Genomic DNA, 16,847 nt, shown 5'->3' with positions numbered 1-16,847 from the left:
TTGCTCTTTGAGTGGAAACACCCTCTGCTTTAGATAACAGGAACAAAGAATCACTCGGTTCTCCTCATCTAGGAATCTTTGGAGTTATTTCAGGCCACAGGAATTAACACAGTTTCACATGGACATGCATTATAATACTGATGGCCTCTTCATCAGGAAATGCCTGCTTACATAGTAGCCTCACTAAATCTATTTTTTTATTGACTGTTTATGTTGGGTTATATTTAGATCCATCTCGGGAATGTGCACATCCAATGGATATTCAGATAGTGAAAGCTGAAGATGTTCCCTGGCCAAATAAGGAGACTGAAGTCCACAAAGTTATACAGTATACATGCAAACCAAATGGCAACAAAATTAAAAAAGCCACTTGTATATTTGGAAAATGGTCACCTGAGATCGAATGCTTTGGTAAGTTTTTAGCTTTGTGTATAATTTCTTCTTTTTCTGTAGGAATGCATAATGCTAATTAGTAAAGCTTCATAGCATCATTGTACCACTAGTTTGAAATGCTTGAAATGCTTATATGCTTTTATGTGTGTGTGTGTGCATGTATATTTTGGGATAAATATATGTATATACACATGTATGGATGTATGTGTGCACACACATGTGTACACACACATATAGAAGAACATATATTTATATGTATGCATACATATACATATATTTGTGTATGTATCCTTAACCAAGTATATAGTTAAGGACAGTTGTGTAATGAAGTGTTTTCTATGGAGTTTAGAGCATCTGAAGAGACAGCTCAGCTGTTTTTGAGGCAATACAAAATGATAGTGATATTAATTAAAGCTTGAGATAGCTGCTAAAAAATTACAAAATGCCACTGTTGTTAATGTTATAACTTGTGATGAACCATTACAATCTGTCTTATATTCTATTACCAAATGAATATGTGTCCTCAGCTGGGAAGTTGTGCCCACCTCCACCTCAACTGCCTGGTGCTCAGCAGATACCGGTTGAAAGAAATTACAAAAATGGGAGTAAAGTAACGTTTTCATGTCTGAAGAATTTTCAGCTTGATGGTGTGAATGAAATTACGTGTATAAATGGAAAATGGCAATCACCACCACGCTGTATTGGTCAGTAGTGCATTTTTTTATATACATGTTGTTAAAAATTTATGTTGCTATTAATTAGCAATCAGCGCTATCAGGAGGATAAAGTTATAGTTTATAGTGTCAAGAGCACGTAAGTGCAGAAAAGCAATAGCGTATAAATTGCTAAAGAAAGCACCAATGTCAAACAGGAAGTTTTCTAATTAACTAGACAGACCTATTTATCTAAGATGGCCTGTAAAACTTTCAGGTAGTCTCTCAGGAACTATGTGTTGGATTTTTCCTTTAGTATATTGCAGAAGGGAGACACTGGGGGTCTTAAATAGCATCCTGGTGAAAATCTAGTTTTATTTATTATTTTGTAGTAGCAGTAGCAGGCAGGCTGCGGTTCTATATCTTTATCCTTTCCTACATTTTCTGGATTTGCCACCTTCTTCTGGCCTTTCCCTCTTATAGGAGTGTAAGTAATAACACATAACTCTGGTCACTTATTCTGAAGCATGCCGAGAATCCTTTTGGCAAAGCCATTGACAAAATATTACTGATGCAGATAATGTCTTGTTGGCAAAATTCCATTCAGAGGTGGTGGAAAGACTTCCAGAAATGAGAAGGAGATAGATAAGCAGAGGCCAAAAGAGGTACCGGCTGGTGACCGATACAGACAGATGCTGCACCTGTCTATATGTTTAAGCTGCAAAATCTTGATGCCACACAGTTTCTCTTTCATAGATTTGGGGCTTCCATTTCTGCTAGTAAGGGGGAAGAATCATTTCAGAAATGTAAAATTGTTTGAACTATTCATAAAATAAATTTTAACAAAATAATATTCCCAATTTCAGTTTCTCTTCTTGCTGAGCCAGGACAATTTTGACATTAATGAGATCTTTTGTCTTGTGCAATTCAATGTAAACATATATTTTCAACTTAGTGTATCAATTGATAAAGCTGAATGTACAGATAACAAAAAATTGCAATACATGTAATAATTTAAATCTGCACACTCTGCTGTGATAGAAGAGAAGAAAGTATTGGGAGATACTTTCCTGACTCAGGACATCTTGATAGGGATTCAGTCCAATGTAGTTATCAGGAAGAAGTATAATACTTTGAAAACTCTTTCCTGTAGTATTTTCATCATGTCTTCAGAGAACCTCTCAGTCTGTTGGTGCAACTTGACTAATGGTGGAAAGAAAAGTAGTTTGGTTACAATTCTAGAAACTGACTTTCCATATTCTGCAACAAGATAGTGTCTCCCCACTTCTCTGCCTATGAAAATTCCCCTGTTCATCATTAAAAAGGTTGTTATTGTGTGTCTAGTGTGAAAATGGCTCTAAACTGTTCCCCCTTTCCCCACTGCCCTCCATCCACCAAAAAAAAAGAGGGAAAAGGCATACAGGAAGGAGAGGAATGGAGCTGTTGTTGTTCTCTATCTGAAATATTTCTTCTTCATCTTATTTTCAAATCACTTGAATTTTGTTTATTTTGGATTTTTTTCAGTTTTTGACTGTGTATGTCTTTGGAATATTAATTGCCTCTTACTACCGTTCATCTTTGTTTTTTGAATTTAAAGAAAGGCCATGTTTGCCACCACAATCTATAGAATGTGCTGAAGATCCCACGCTGGAAAATCCAAGTTTAAGAGTGGAAAAAGAAGGGAAAATAACTTATCTGGCTGGTGCTAAATTTAAGTATGTTCCTCGTTCTGGATTCATATTAGATGGACAATCAGAGATAACTTGTTCTATGGGAACCTGGACTTCCTCTCCTACATGCACTGGTAATATCAAGCAACGCTACTTTTTAAAGTGCACTTAGTAGTGAATTTGAAATTATTTTATTTTGGGGCCTGAATCGTAAAAGACAGTAGCTGCAGATTTCTCTGCACAATCTTATCATCCTTCATGGGTGTGTCAAAGCAATCCTGATTAGTTACAAGATTGAAGGCAGTCTGTTGTTAGAGGAGAAAATTCCTTTAGTATTGTTGCACTCTTTGCTCAGGTTTAGTCTCTGTCATATAAATCATATAAGCAAGGGCTTATTATCCAAGGATTTGTTCCTCACAAAGTCCGTTAGTGACTGGGAATAGTATTGGTGCTTCTGTGATAGAAATGACTTTTGTGTGATTAGGCATAGAAGTCTTGATCAAAATGCCTTGACAGCAAGGAATGATGTACATGTCTAGAGGCAGATGATAATCTTTTCAGTGGCTGGAGTCCTTGTGTGTTTGGAGTAATGACTTAACTTTCTGTAAGCTACCTTTCATACTCCATGGGCAATATTTTTCTACTGTCAATGGGTGCCCATCACAGTGTTAAGGAAGACTCAGTTAAGCCTGCTTTTGCTGGGAAGGCTACACCTGGGAACCACATTACTGAAGTAGGAAATGTGTTTATCTTTTCAGAAATGTCATGTGGAGGTTTCCCAACAGTTGACAATGCCCAAATTGAAGGAAGAAACAAGAAAACATACGAGCCCGGTGAAACTATTCGCTATCAGTGTGATGCTGGGTTCCGGACAGACGGCAATCCAGAAATTATTTGCAGAGCAGGAAACTGGACAGCACCACCTTCCTGCGAAGGTATCGGTTCTACTTGTGAATAGTCTAGGAGCCTCCCTGGTCTCTAATGAAGCTAACGAAAATAACACTGACCCATACAGGCAGGTGAGGCCAGCAGAGCCCAGCAGTGACCTGGCTGCAATTCCTGCTTCAAGCCTTCACTTCTGGCTCCTGAGAAGCGGCAAGCAAGAGAGTTCAGCAATGATTGCTATTGGAGGGCCAAAAGCTTGTAGGTCCTACTGTGTGCACTGCTAGGATAAGTAGAGAGGGAGTTATGGAGAAAAGGACACTGGCTGCAAAGAATGAGATGGCTGGTAGGATAATAGACTGCATTTGCACTTCACAGGGAAGATGAATTTTTAGAAGTAACTTCACACAGTAAACAAACCACTCTTCAGCCATTTGATCCACCCTGCAATAGAGCACCAGTCTGATCATTTGGCCAATCTCTGCAACTCCTTTTCTCCTTCTGCTCAGTATAGGGAAAGAGAAATTCGTTTGGTGGAACATATCAGATTAAAAAAACCTAGCATCTTGCGTGAGGTAAACAGTTGTTGCTCATGAAGAATAATGCTGTTTCTGAAGGCAGCATTCTGTCACAGCGATACTGCTGTGCTCTGATTTTTTTTATTCTCTTTTCAGATGTTACCTGTACAGACCCACCTGAAGTTCACGGGGCTTCTATTGCCAGCAGTCAAGCCAAGAGGTATCTACCTGGTGCCAGGGTGCAATACGAATGTGAAACCAACTACCAGATTGTGGGTGTAGATTATATCATTTGTACAAATGGCCAATGGTCCCAATCACCAACTTGCAGAGGTAGGAGGTTGTACTTTCATCTTGTCTGTTAGCATAGAGGGACTGTGTTTTTTACCTGAATACTCCCATGACTCTTTATCTTTTTTACTGTTGCCTTCTTTGTGTATCACAAAATTGTGCTTTTTTTAATGTCTTGCACAGCACTAGAATTTGGCTTAATGAGATTTTTTTCTCGCAGCATTGTCTCATCAACAACAACAACAAAAAATAAATCAGCCTGAAGAATCTGGGCCTTTAATTGGCCCCGCTGCCACTCTCCCTTGCGATACTCTTTCCCAGAAGATGTCCCTGTTTGGAACTTGGTTAGCATGATGTGTAAGGGCTCTTGGATTCTGTTCCAAGCCCTCTGGGACGGTGGACATGGGGGAGAGGAGTAGCTGCAGGAATAGCTGTTCTTCTCCAAAGCTCTGCTCTGACTGATGCCCATTGCAGTCGAGACTCCTGAGCTAAAGCGAGTCGATGTCGTGCGGTGAGGCTGAGCTCCTAAGCCGTGTCCCAGTCGGTGGCAGCGGGGGCTCCTTCCACTTCCCACACCTCCATGGGGCCGACCACGTGTGCCTGCCCATGGGCACTGCTGGGGGAGAAGCACCTCCAGCGCTGCGAGTGCTCCCGAGTGCTGCCATTCAGCAGAGCTCCAGCTCTGCTCCCGCCTCTGAGCTTCTCAGGGATGTTCTGCTGTCACCGTCACCCATCTTTGCTCCCACCATTGTGAACTGCTGTCTCTTTTCAGACTTGAAATGTGAACCCCCTCCAGAAATTGCTGGTGGAAAAGTTCAAGGTGTTAAAAAGTCCAAGTATATGCCCGGGGAGAGAGCTCAGTATCAGTGCTGGCAGGGTTTTCAGATGACTGGGGATTCCACTGTAGCCTGTGAGAACGGGACCTGGACGAAGAGGCCAAAATGCACAGGTAGTTCCTCTCTCTCTTTCTCTCTCTCTCTCTTTTTATTCCAAGCCTATGAAAGTGGATCTGGGATTGCCCATGGCCATAAGCATGCGCAGAGTCCGAGGGCTAAACCGTTACAGGGTGTGACAGTGACCGTGGTTCTAGTTGAGCTCAGAGCTCGCACACAGCACTGCAAGCAGGTTGCCCACAAATGCAGCCAAGTGGCCTCCTGTGTGCACGGTGTGCAACGGGTGACAGCTCAGTGAGTGCAGGGTGTTGAAGACTGCATTGCAGCCAGGCTACTGTATGGAGCTGGAAATGGGAGAGCTCAGGTAGCCTGAGGGTGCCCGAGCCTCATCCCTATCAACCCGTGAGGGCTTTTCACGATAGAGGGGCCCTGACAAAAAAAGCAGCAGCATTTCCAAAGAGAGGTAAGGAATTAGGAAGTGCTTGGTCAGAGCAGCAGGCTCCAGGCCAAGGAGTCTGTGCTGAGCAGGGCAACATGGGGGAGCTGTCGGAAGAAGCACTTCCCGTTCTCTGCTTCTGAGAAATCAAGCTCTGGGGGTGCAGCCTGTTGTGTAGTCAGTGTTTTAGTACCCCTCCTTTCCTCGGGGTCTCCTTCTGCACACAGTTTCCGATGTTACTTCTCTCCCTTCCCTCACTGCTCAGGCAGCAGAGGAAGGAGGTGGGTGCCAGGCTCTTCTGCAGAAAGAGCTGTGCCAAACAGGCTGCGCCACTGCGTGGTGCTGGAGAAAGGCTCTCTGGAAGCTACAGGTGCTTCAGCGATGCCAACAGCATGAACGGACAACTGCGGGTGCCAGCAGTGGGAAAAGGAGACACTCAGTTTTGCTCTTTTTCACCCATCAGGTATTTAGCAACAAGGTGCGAAGATTTCCCCTCTGCCTTCCCCCGGTCCCCCAGAGCAGCACCAGCGTATTCCCTCGCGGCGGGACCTGTGGCCAGGCCTCCCCTTCAGTTAAATCCTGATGACTTTCTCTCTTCTTGGCAAATTTCCTTCAAGGGAGAAATGAAAAATGTGGCCCACCCCCAGCGATTGAGAATGGAGAGCTTCTTTCATTCCCGCTACCAGAGTACGCATCAGGTTCAACTGTGAAGTACAAGTGCCCAAGACTCTACGTTCTGGAAGGATCTCCCACTATTAGATGTGTTGGGGGGCAGTGGACAAATCCCCCAGTTTGCTTAGGTGGGTTGAAGTGTCTGCGGTGTGGCAGAAATGGGGGCGATTTCTCTTCTTGTCCTTTGCTCCAACTCTGAGGCTCGAGTGTGACCCTGTGTGAGCGGTCTCCATCAGGGTGCAGGGCGGGGGAGCCGGGGGCAAAGCTGCGGTCAGCGGGCTCCGAGAGGGGAGGATGAGTGTGTGTGCCTGGCGGGCCCGGGAAGCCAGCAGGGACAGGTTCATTGCTGCCTGGCAACTTCCCCCGCCCGCCAGCTGTGGTTGGATCCTGGCCTGTGTGTGTGTCAGGGCAGAAAGACCTCTCCATAGCTCTGCCGGTGTCTTAGGCATGGTCGTGTTTCCCTGGGGCTCTGGAGTGCCTCGCTTCCTTGCCTGAAGCAAGTGAGGGGCAGAGCAAATAGCTGAAAGCAGCTTGCCCCCTGAGGAATGTGCTGGGGTGAGGCCGGGCTCCTCTAGGCCCTAGGGCAGCAAATTCCCAGTGGTGCTTCTACATGAACTCACAACCTACACCTCCCCTTTTCAAGTGGCTTGTACAGCATCTGAAGAGGACATGAACAGAAACAACATCGAGCTGAGATGGATCGCAAGGAACAAGCTGTATGCAGAATCTGGTGATTTTATCGAGTTTGAATGTAAAATTGGATATGAGCGGGACCCAGCATCTTCTCCATTCAGAGTACAGTGTGTACAAGGGACGCTAGACTATCCCCATTGCAAGCCGGGAAGTAAGTCACCTGCAAGTCGGCCACTGCTTCTCTGTTGCTCTCTTGCATTTTGCCCTGGCATGCTGAGAGGAAAGTCCTTAGGAAAAGACACCAGGGAAAGAATGGGAGAGGCCCAGGGTGAGGGAGCTCCCTGTAAAGTTGTGGGCCATAGTGGGGAAGGGTGCCCTAGAAGACACCCAGAGGACAGGTGGGCAGAGCATTTCTTGGATGCACTCCATATTCCTTACAAAAACAGTCTTCTTTCCTTTCCCATGCTGGGACAGTGGAGGAGGGGAACCAGTTCCTAGCTGGCTCCTCAATACCTGCCTGCTTACACAGCACTTTCTCCCAGTGGGCTTCTCACCTCCTTGGCAGCTGTGGTCATGTCTCCTTCTGCCCCATCCGGCCTTCCCAGCCCTTCAGGGGCTTCTCAATACGGATGCTTACGCCTGCCTCTCCCTCGAGTTCCCCCAAAGCCCAGGCACTGCACAGTGCAGACGGCGAGAGCTGAGCAGCCCTTCATCGCTTGCAGCATGGATTAATGGAGGTGGGGGCAGTCGTGGAAGGGTCCCCGTGCCAGTGGCAAAGATTAATGTGCTGCCCAGAAGAGCTGGAATGGCCAGGTATTGCATGAGGGAAGCTAGAGGCATTTCCTCATGACTGTCCTGCTGTTCTCCCTGCAGTCCTCTCCCAGTATTTGCTGGAGGGAATGGATGGAAGTCCTGGGGCAGTCAATAGGCAGCTGTTTAGCATCAAAGGAGCAGTTGTCCAGCATGAGGTCTACAGGCCAATAACAAATGGGCTTTTTGTTTTCCAGAGACATGTACAGTGCGTGAGAGTGATATGGAGGAGAACAATATTAAGTTAGCATCAAGCCAGTCGCAGCATTCCACCTTTCTCGCCAGGGAATATATTTATTTTGAATGTAGACAGTGGTGGCATGCAAAAACTTCAAGAGATGAGGAATTTAAAGTCCAGTGCTTGGATGGAGTTTTCAAGTACCCTAGATGCCACAGTAAGTCCTTCATGATGACAATCATGACTTGGTTGCCTGCCAGGCTGTGGGGTCTTTCTTTTTTGTTAGGCAGAAGACAAAGTCGAGCTGAGAGAGCCCCTTGGTGCCCCTTCACTGGCAGAGGCCCATGGCTTGGTGGGAAAGAGCACCGGCAGTGCTTGGAGACACAGGTTGTGAGGAGGCCTCAGCCCCTTGCTAACTCAAGAGGAGCATCAACAGGGGTGACACCACGGTCATGCTCTTGGCAGCCTGGCCAGGTCTGTGTGGAGGAGCAGAAGGTCAGCTGAGCTTTCAGCTGCGGTGCTTCCAGAGAGAGAAGTTGGGCTCATTCCTGCACGGCCCAGCACCCGCAGGGCTCTGGGGCATCCGGCTGCTCCCTCAGTGGCACCAGGTCGAAGGGCCCTGTCCCGCCCTGCCTCCCTCCTCCTGCAGGGACACGCTCGCTGTCTGTGGGCTGCTCAGCACAGAGGCCCATGTGGTGCACCCCAACCGTGGTTGCTGCAGAAGGGGTAGCCAGGTTTCTTGCTGCTGGGGCTTGTGTCTCTATGAAAGAAGGGCCCTCGTCACTGACCTTCCCCACATGCTGTGGCCACTCTGAGCTCTTGTGTTGGCTTGTTCAGGCCTTTGGGGAATGGGGATTTGTACTTGGCCATGGGAGGAGAGGACTGCAGTTTCATTGGAGGTGTCTTAGGGTTCCTGTGGGTTGTGGCAGCAATGAATCCACAGGGGAGCAGGTTTGGGTTCCTTTTAGACACAAGGACAGGACTGTGTCCCTCACTGAGCTTCTCCTGTTGAGAGGGGCCTGGGAACTGGGCTCTTCCCTTTCCAAGCCAGCTGAACTCAACGCAACGTGAAGAGCCGGCACCTCTGCTGAAATGCGCTCTGGATCACTGTGAGGAGGCACTGCCGTGCGTTTGGCTTGGTGTTCACTGCTTCTCCCCTTCTTTCTCTTCACTCCGCAGATAGATTTGGATAAACTCAAGTGACATGAAGATGCTTGGCTGCAGAAATGAAAGATGCCTCCAGTGACACTGTTATTAGCCTTCCATCTTACACAGAATGTTCTGTTTTGCTGTCCTACCAGCTTAGTGTTCTGCATGAGAATTCCTAGTATTTTTTTCTTTTCAGTATTGGTTGATTGCCTTTGCATTTCCTTTATTCCATATTGCTTTCATTGCCACTTTGTTGAACTATTGTGTCCTGAAAAAGGCTGTCTTTAGTGGCCTTCTGAGACAGGAATTAAAGCCTGCAAGTAATTGCCTCATTAGCAAGCTGGTTGTGTTTGGCCTTGTCTGTTCCAAGCTGGTACTGCATGCAGCTCCCTGGAATTACCCTTGTGCCATGATCCCAGGTGAGGGCCCCAGACACCTAATGGGGGTGAGAAGTGAATGTTGGCAGAGCAGGATGGGGAGGGGCAAGTGACAAAGCAGCTCAGGAGAGCTAACCAGACTTTAAGGATGCTTTACAAGGACAAGAACACCCCATCATGATCCTCAGGAAGTCGGGCAGCAGTACGTTGAGACCAGTAAGACCACGGAACTTGTGACAGGCCTCCTGTGCAGCAAAGCCAGTGGTAAGTGGGAGGTAGTAGCAGGGACAAGTGTGAGGATGAACTGTCGGTGGCATTGCCCAGGTGTGTGGGGATAGTGTTAGGAAAGACAAAGGTCACCTCGAGATGGCTGCTTGCAAGAGAGATCAAGGTCAACAAGGACCCCTTAGGCTAGTACAGTCACATTAAAGGGGCAGAGCAGAAAGATGTGTCCTCTGACTGAATCGGTTGGGTTATGCATGGCAGCACGCAGTGGTGAGGGTTAGTTAGGGAGTGCCTGCCTTTGGGCCTTAGCATTCACCGACATCGTGTTGTGGTTTGAAAGCCGTGGTAGGGGAGGAGATACCAAGTACTGTGTTAGGTATACGTCCGGCTCTGGCAATATCAAATTCATGAACACCGTCCACTGTAGGTCTCATCGCCTTCCAAGGAGCGAATCGAGTTCCCCAATAGTATGATCAATTATAAACTCGACTGCCATTATCAGATTCACCGCCAGTCTGTCAACTGTTGGTCCAATTGCTTTCCAAACAGTCAGTCAAATTCAGGAACAGCATGATTTATTCCAATGCAACTTTTACAAAGCAGGTTTCAGCTGTCAATACAGGAAGTTCTCTACCACAGTGTGAGGTCTTTAGCTAGCTCTGATGTACCGATGTGCAATCATAACTCACCCCAAGAGATGGGAGAGGGCTGTCAGTCTCGAGTTTCCTCAGGTAGCGTTCCAACCTGAGGAAAGGGGGATCAGCCCATCGACTGATGCAAAATTTATGATGGAATCTTCCCTCTCCTCTCTTTCCTGCATAGTTTACCTTTCATACCACTTCTTTACATTCAGGTGGAGCTTGAGTGACTATAGACATCCTTATTATTGTTATTGATTGGTGAAAAAATTTCTCACTTTCATTTAAAGGTATAGTCAATCAAAAATCTGGAGGACATGCTCAGTGGGGAGTGATTATACCTTGAACACGAGTAACTTTTGGGATGGCGGTGTGTTTTGACATTTTAATGAGCTTATAATGAGCAAAGTTCAAGCAAAGTTCATTCAAAAGGAGTGATTTGCTAGCTCAGTACCAAACAGCTTATCGTATATCTCCCATTTTGGGCAGCCACTGTGCGGCTTATCAGAGGCCCAGTACAGGGAGTAACAGAGTTTGGCCGTGGTGTCTTCACGCTGCTGCATCCTCCATTACTCCCCTTTGCAGCTGCGAGGAGGGCAGATTGTGTCGCCTCGGGAACCGTGGAGGCGTAGAGTCTGTGCCTACCAACTATCCTGGAAATGGCAACTGTGTATCATCCCAAGCAAGCTTCTGCAATGCTAAATCTTCTGTTAGGCCTAGTTTTCCATATGTTTCTTCTTTTCAAGCAATTCTTCCAAACAGGGTTGTGGAAGAATTGTTTGAAAGCAGGAACTGAGAGGGCTGCGAGTGCCCCTGGGACACCTTTCTGGGCACATGAAGGAGAAAAAGGTCATGGACAGCAGCATTAGTGGTCCAAGGAAGGGACCAGTCAGCGTGGGTTTGCCTCAGCAAGTCTTGTGTGAGCAACTAGCTTGCTGAAATGACTGGAGTAGTGGGCAAGGGAAGAGCAGGGGATGCCGTTTGCCTCAACTCTGTCAGGGCTTTTGGCTTCCTCGCAGTTATAGGCTGCAGGAGTCTGTCTGGGCACCCATCCTGTTGAACATCCTCATCGAGCTGAGGGATCAGGGGAATGGTGGAGGAACCGACAGGAGCCCAGTGCAGGGCAGCACTGCTGACACTGAGGAACATCCCTGTGCTGGGGCACGGCCTTTGCTTCGAAGGGCACAGTGCACTCATAGGGCAAGGACAGCCCCTGCTTGTGTCCCCAGCCATCGAGTTCATTTACCACTTTTGAAACTTATAAACTCCATGGTGTGAGTTTTTTTTTTTTCCATAAATCCTGACAATGCATTTCAAAGCAGGAGTGATAAAGGTATTTGCAGTCATTGCTGTGCAAAGGTGGGACAATTATCAGTTAAGTTTCCTAATCAAGGCTGTTGAGAAGTGTCTACCTAGAATCCTTTAAAATCAGTGATACTCTTTGTTGGGCCAGGACTAATGGGTAGGGCCACATTTAATAACATTTGGCTTACACATTTGAGGGTAATGATAGGAAGAGAAGAGGAGCAGGAATCTCTTCCCAGGGTGTTTCTTTATAAGATGCTCTTATAGCTCCAAACCACAAAGTGAGAGTGTATTCTCTGATGCCTGTTACAAGAGAAAGTTTAAAAGGCACATCATGTTTGAGTGTACAACAGGTGTACAACCTGTAAACAGGTGCATTAGCACTTACTCAGAAGGGTAAATGGGTTTTGTGGTTTTTTTTTTTTTTTTTAATAAACAAGCTTGTTCGTTAACTGAACTATATTCTGTCTCATTCTTGTAAAGAGCTGGAACAAATTGTTCACAGATCTACTATAGTGCACATCACCTTTGTGCTCCTTGGTTAGTGTTTGGAAGGCCCTTCTTCTTTTTCTGAAAAATGAAATGCAGACTCTAGGATGAATGGTACCCTGTGCAATTTCATTTAGATACTGTGCGCCCATTTCTTACATCTCATGGAAATGGTAAACACAAAATAAGATTCTGACACTAACCAGCTTGGTGTAACTATTCCAGCCCTTTCCTTCCGTGACACGGGGGTGATGTGGGAACCCTTCACATGCTAGTTCTAAACATGACCAGAAAGGAGCTGCAACTACACACAGCTCTTGTTTATCCGATGGAGCCATTGGCAGCAGTATGGCTGCCCATAGCAGTTAACTGATGGCAGATATGCCAAGTTCTATGTCATTCAAGCATTCATTTGCTGCTGAGCTTTCACCTCAGTTGGCCATCTGCAGTTCCTATTTCTTCCAAACTACCATTTGCTAGCTGTACAATTGCTAACAAAGCAGTATTTCTCTGAAGGCGGATATGGTAAACAACTGTACTTTGGGAAGAATGTGAGCAAACAGGATTTGGTTTCCTAATGTAATGGGGAAATCTACTGAGGAATATATCTAAAATAAAATAAAGGGTTCCTTCTATGCCTGCTAAGATTTGTTTGTTTTTTTTTCTTTTTTCTGAGAAAAGGTATGCTTATGTACCACAACATTTCAAGATAAGACAGATAATAGGAAAAATGGAAGAAATGAAAAGAGAGCAAAAGAAAGGAAAAAGGAGAAGAAGGAAGAAAGAAGAAAACAGGGGAAGAAAGAAGAGTAAGGAAAAGAAGGAAGGAAAGGGAGGGAAAGAAAGAGAAAAGGAAAGGAGAGAAAGAAAAGGGGAAAGAAGGGAAAAAATACTAACCTGTTTGACCTTTTTCTTCTTTTATGTAGAGTTTTTTTGAATTAATTACTGAGCAGAGCCCATTCTTGATGTGTTATCACTACCGTGTTTGCCATGAAACACAGCTGTAAAGACAAGGTGGTGGGGCAGAGCGCTCTCTGCTCTGGCCCAGCAGGCCAGGGAGACACATTTTAAAAGTATGAGGAGTCACAACAAGGTTCCCTCTGCGCAACTGAGCAGGAGATGCCGAAAGGAATCCTTGCTTCCGTATAATTTGAAGCTTTTACATGAAAGTCATGAATAGCAATTCAGAGCACTATTGCTTTATCCGTAACAGTGATTAATATTGATCCTCATTCTTTTGCTGCTGTTCTGTACTGCTCTGTGCAGCTGCATTTCTACCAGACCTCCAGCTCTGGGCCTTGGCAGTAGGCTCACATGGATGTCTCCGTTGTCAGCAGCAGATGGCAGAGCGGACATTTCTAACGCTGCTGAACTAAATGCAAAACAACTGTACTTCGGTAGCCTATTCCTTTCCATGGAAAGTGCTGGCAGGATTTTCCCTATCACTGGGTTAAGCTTTGTAACCTGATGCTTCACTGAAGTTAAAACAAACAACTATCTGCTCAAAACAAACATTTAAATATGCCTTCTACCCCTCTCCCACTTCCCCTGTCCAGACAGCTGAAGAGATGACCTGCTCCTCTGACAAGATGGCAAAGGCACGTGTAAAGTAAATCCCAAGCTACAGAAATAATGCTGCAGCAGAAGGTTTGTTTGTACACGGACTCATGCTACAAGATGACGTGTGACTGGGCTCTGCTTTCTTCCTTGTGTTAGTGTAGACGTTCATGAGGCACTACCCTCAAACATACAGATTGTAGGCTAACGTAGCAAGTATCAAGGAAAAGTCATCACAGTTGCATTTGCTTCCTTGGCTTCTCACCTGGGCAATAGCAGGGAGGAGCAGTATCTATCAGGCTGGAGTGGAGAAGATCTGGTCCAGACAGTGAGGGGTGTTCCACCAAACTATCTCCTGTTGGAGGGAAGCTTTATTTCATGGGACAGGCTTAGAGGCTACCCAAGCCAATGTTCCTCCTCGCATCCTTCTACAGCTGTCTTCTCCTTGATGAGAACAGCCTGTAATCCTGAATAGTATAGACGACTCACAGAATAAATCAGACTAGAAGGAAGCTCAGGGAAGCTCTGGCCCCTGCTCAGAGTCAGCCCAGGGCACCACCCAGATGATTGGCTGAGAGCTTTATCCAGGCAAGTCTGGATTACCTGCAAGAATGGAGAATGCACAGTCTTTCTGGAAAAACCTCTCCTTGCCTTTCTTCAAACACAAGTAAACCTCTGATCTATGCTTGTTTATGCTGCTTAAGTACAGATAGGGATCTGGGCCCTTTTCTCACATTTAGCATGTCTTTTAGGAAAGCTTGTTTTCTTCATATCCCTTGAAATGAAAACTGCCCAGCCTGCTTATCTCCAGATTCTCCTTCAATTTAATGAATAAATAAAGTACCATCACAAAATCTTCTAGAAGATATTAGAATTGCAATTTCTGTTCCATGAGAACAAAATTTAAGTGCATGTTTACAATTCATGGAAGTTTTCCTTGACAATCTGACACACAGAGTTTATTTACTTGTTCATCGTGTAGCAGCAGCAACAATAATGATCAGCCAGGGTCACTGGTCAACCCAGGGGAAATATGTCATGAAAAAATGTCTAGGTATGTAAATAAAAGTGTCCTCAGATTCAAAAGTCTGAAGAGCTACACAAAACAGCAGCAAGACACAGATAATGCATCTCTAGAACCCTCTATGACAGTCTCTGTGCATGCAGCTGCTTGCAGACAAGACACAGCATGGCCTAACACCACATCAGCGAATGCCTCTATTTAACAAGCTTGTGCTGTGCTTCCCTTCTCTCCTTCCTTATTTTCCTTACTACCTTCTTTCGTTTCTTCCCCTCCTTTGTTATGTCTTCTTTCTTCCTTCTCTCTCAGGTAACATCTGACTTTTGTTCAGTGGCACAACAGCGTATTTAGCAGATACAGGCATGTGTGTGTGTACATGTTTGTACAAGTGATATAGTTAAAAAAATATGGTGAATGTGTGATTGACGGCGATGTAAGCAGACGAAAAGTCCTGAACTGATCTTACTATGCATCCATCCTCTACTCCTCTCCCACTTGCTTCTACAATGAAAAACATGTGAATAATAAGAACAAAATCCAAAACAGGATAATTGTACCAAGACTACTTCCACCTGAGCTCCTCATAAGAAATCAGGGTGAAGTTTGAAACCGTACCTGGATGTATATAAGGAACCCTTATATCTATTATCTGCATTTGTGTGCCATTAATATCGCATTCATTATAAAACCTTGTTTTGGCTTCACTTACTTAAAAACATGAGTTAAAATGGTCCTATATTGCCTGTTTTCCTCAGAGGGAGGTTATGAAGCTAAAAAACAAACAAAAACACAGAATTGAGCAAGTTTCAAAGGTGGTAAATGAACTTGACGGCTGGGAACACAATTACATGTTGCAATTCCCACAATTCCCCTATGAGAGCACTGTGCCCTTCAGAGCCATGTCTCAGCAGAGGGCTGTTCCTCTGTGTCTGCAGTGCTGCTGTGCAGGAATGTTATCATGAATTATAGCAAAATATGGAGTGGCTGGAACTCTTTGGATTATGACCAGAACCACAGAATGGTTGGGGTTGGAAAGGCCCTCCAGAAATCATCTAGTCCAACTCCTTGCGCAAGTAGGGACACCTAGAGCAGGTGGCACAGGTTCTCATCGAGGTGAGTTTTGAAGATCTCAGGCAAAGGAGACTCCACAACCTCTCTGACCAGCCTGTTCCAGGGCTCTGTCACCCTCACAGGAAAAAAGTAAGTTCTTCTTCATATGGAGATGGAACTTTCTGTGTTTTAATTTATATCCATTACGCCTTGTCCTGTCACAGGCCAGAACACTTTAGACCAACCCTCTTTACATTTTCCTCTCAGGTATTTATACATATTCTAACAAATCGGAAGAGTAATTACTACAAATGATTTCATTTCTCTCACTCCTGCTTTGAAATGCATCCTCAGAAGATATGCAAGAAAAAAAAAAAAAAAAAAAAAAAGAGCACCACAGATTTGAACAAGTTTCAAAGGTGGTAAAATAACTTGATGGCTGGAAACACAAGTACAGGCTGCGCGTTCCCTACGAGAGCGCTGTGCCCTTCGGAGCAAAGGCCGTGTCCCAGTGCGAGCGCTGCACCAGCTCCCCACAAGCGCAGACAAGTGCCTTAGTCCCTGCGCTCCCTCCAGCCACGGGCACTGTCTGCAGTGCTGCCCTGCACCGAGGCGCTGTCGGACCCTCCCGGACCCCGTGACTCCATGAGGATGTTCAACAGGATGGGTGCCCAGACAGAGCCCTGCAGCCTATCTTGTGGGCAAGCCAAAAGCCCTGCTACGGCTGAGGCAAACGGCATCCCCTGCTCTTCCCATGCCCGCAAATCCAGGCATTTTAGCAAGCAGGTTGGTCACGCAGGACTTGCTGAGGCAAACCCTTGCTGGCTGGTCCATTCCTCAGACCACTCCTGCTGCTGTCCATGACCTTCTTCTCCTTCAAGTGCCCAGAAAGGTGTCCTGGGGGCACTCGCAACTGGGTGTTTGTCCAGGCACTGAAGTGAGGTTTCCTGCCATTAAGTTCCCCACATTGCCCTTTGGGCCTTGCTTGAAGATGGGTGCAGCACAGG

General features: G+C 45.8%; 1 protein-coding gene across 1 annotated transcript in view; it reads left to right on the top strand.

Annotated features, from left to right (window-relative positions):
- Nucleotides 1–9,239, top strand: part of CFH (complement factor H) — a 29,249-nt gene extending 20,010 nt beyond the window's left edge. Inside the window, exons 15-24 of the mRNA XM_088524378.1 lie at nt 229–411; nt 921–1,097; nt 2,644–2,850; nt 3,475–3,651; nt 4,273–4,449; nt 5,180–5,356; nt 6,354–6,536; nt 7,052–7,252; nt 8,049–8,246; nt 9,209–9,239. Coding sequence (XP_088380504.1) covers nt 229–411; nt 921–1,097; nt 2,644–2,850; nt 3,475–3,651; nt 4,273–4,449; nt 5,180–5,356; nt 6,354–6,536; nt 7,052–7,252; nt 8,049–8,246; nt 9,209–9,222 — 1,694 coding nt within the window. The 3' untranslated portion in view covers nt 9,223–9,239. The remainder of the gene's footprint in view (nt 1–228; nt 412–920; nt 1,098–2,643; nt 2,851–3,474; nt 3,652–4,272; nt 4,450–5,179; nt 5,357–6,353; nt 6,537–7,051; nt 7,253–8,048; nt 8,247–9,208) is intronic.
- Nucleotides 9,240–16,847: the final 7,608 nt, after the last annotated feature.

This window comes from Tinamus guttatus, unplaced genomic scaffold (assembly GCF_059628265.1).
Source record: "Tinamus guttatus ecotype Peru unplaced genomic scaffold, ASM5962826v1 Tinamus_guttatus_pri_ptg000211l, whole genome shotgun sequence".
NCBI lineage: Eukaryota > Metazoa > Chordata > Aves > Tinamiformes > Tinamidae > Tinamus > Tinamus guttatus.
The sequence above is the reverse complement of the archived record's forward strand: the minus strand, read 5'-3'. Positions and strand labels throughout refer to the sequence as shown.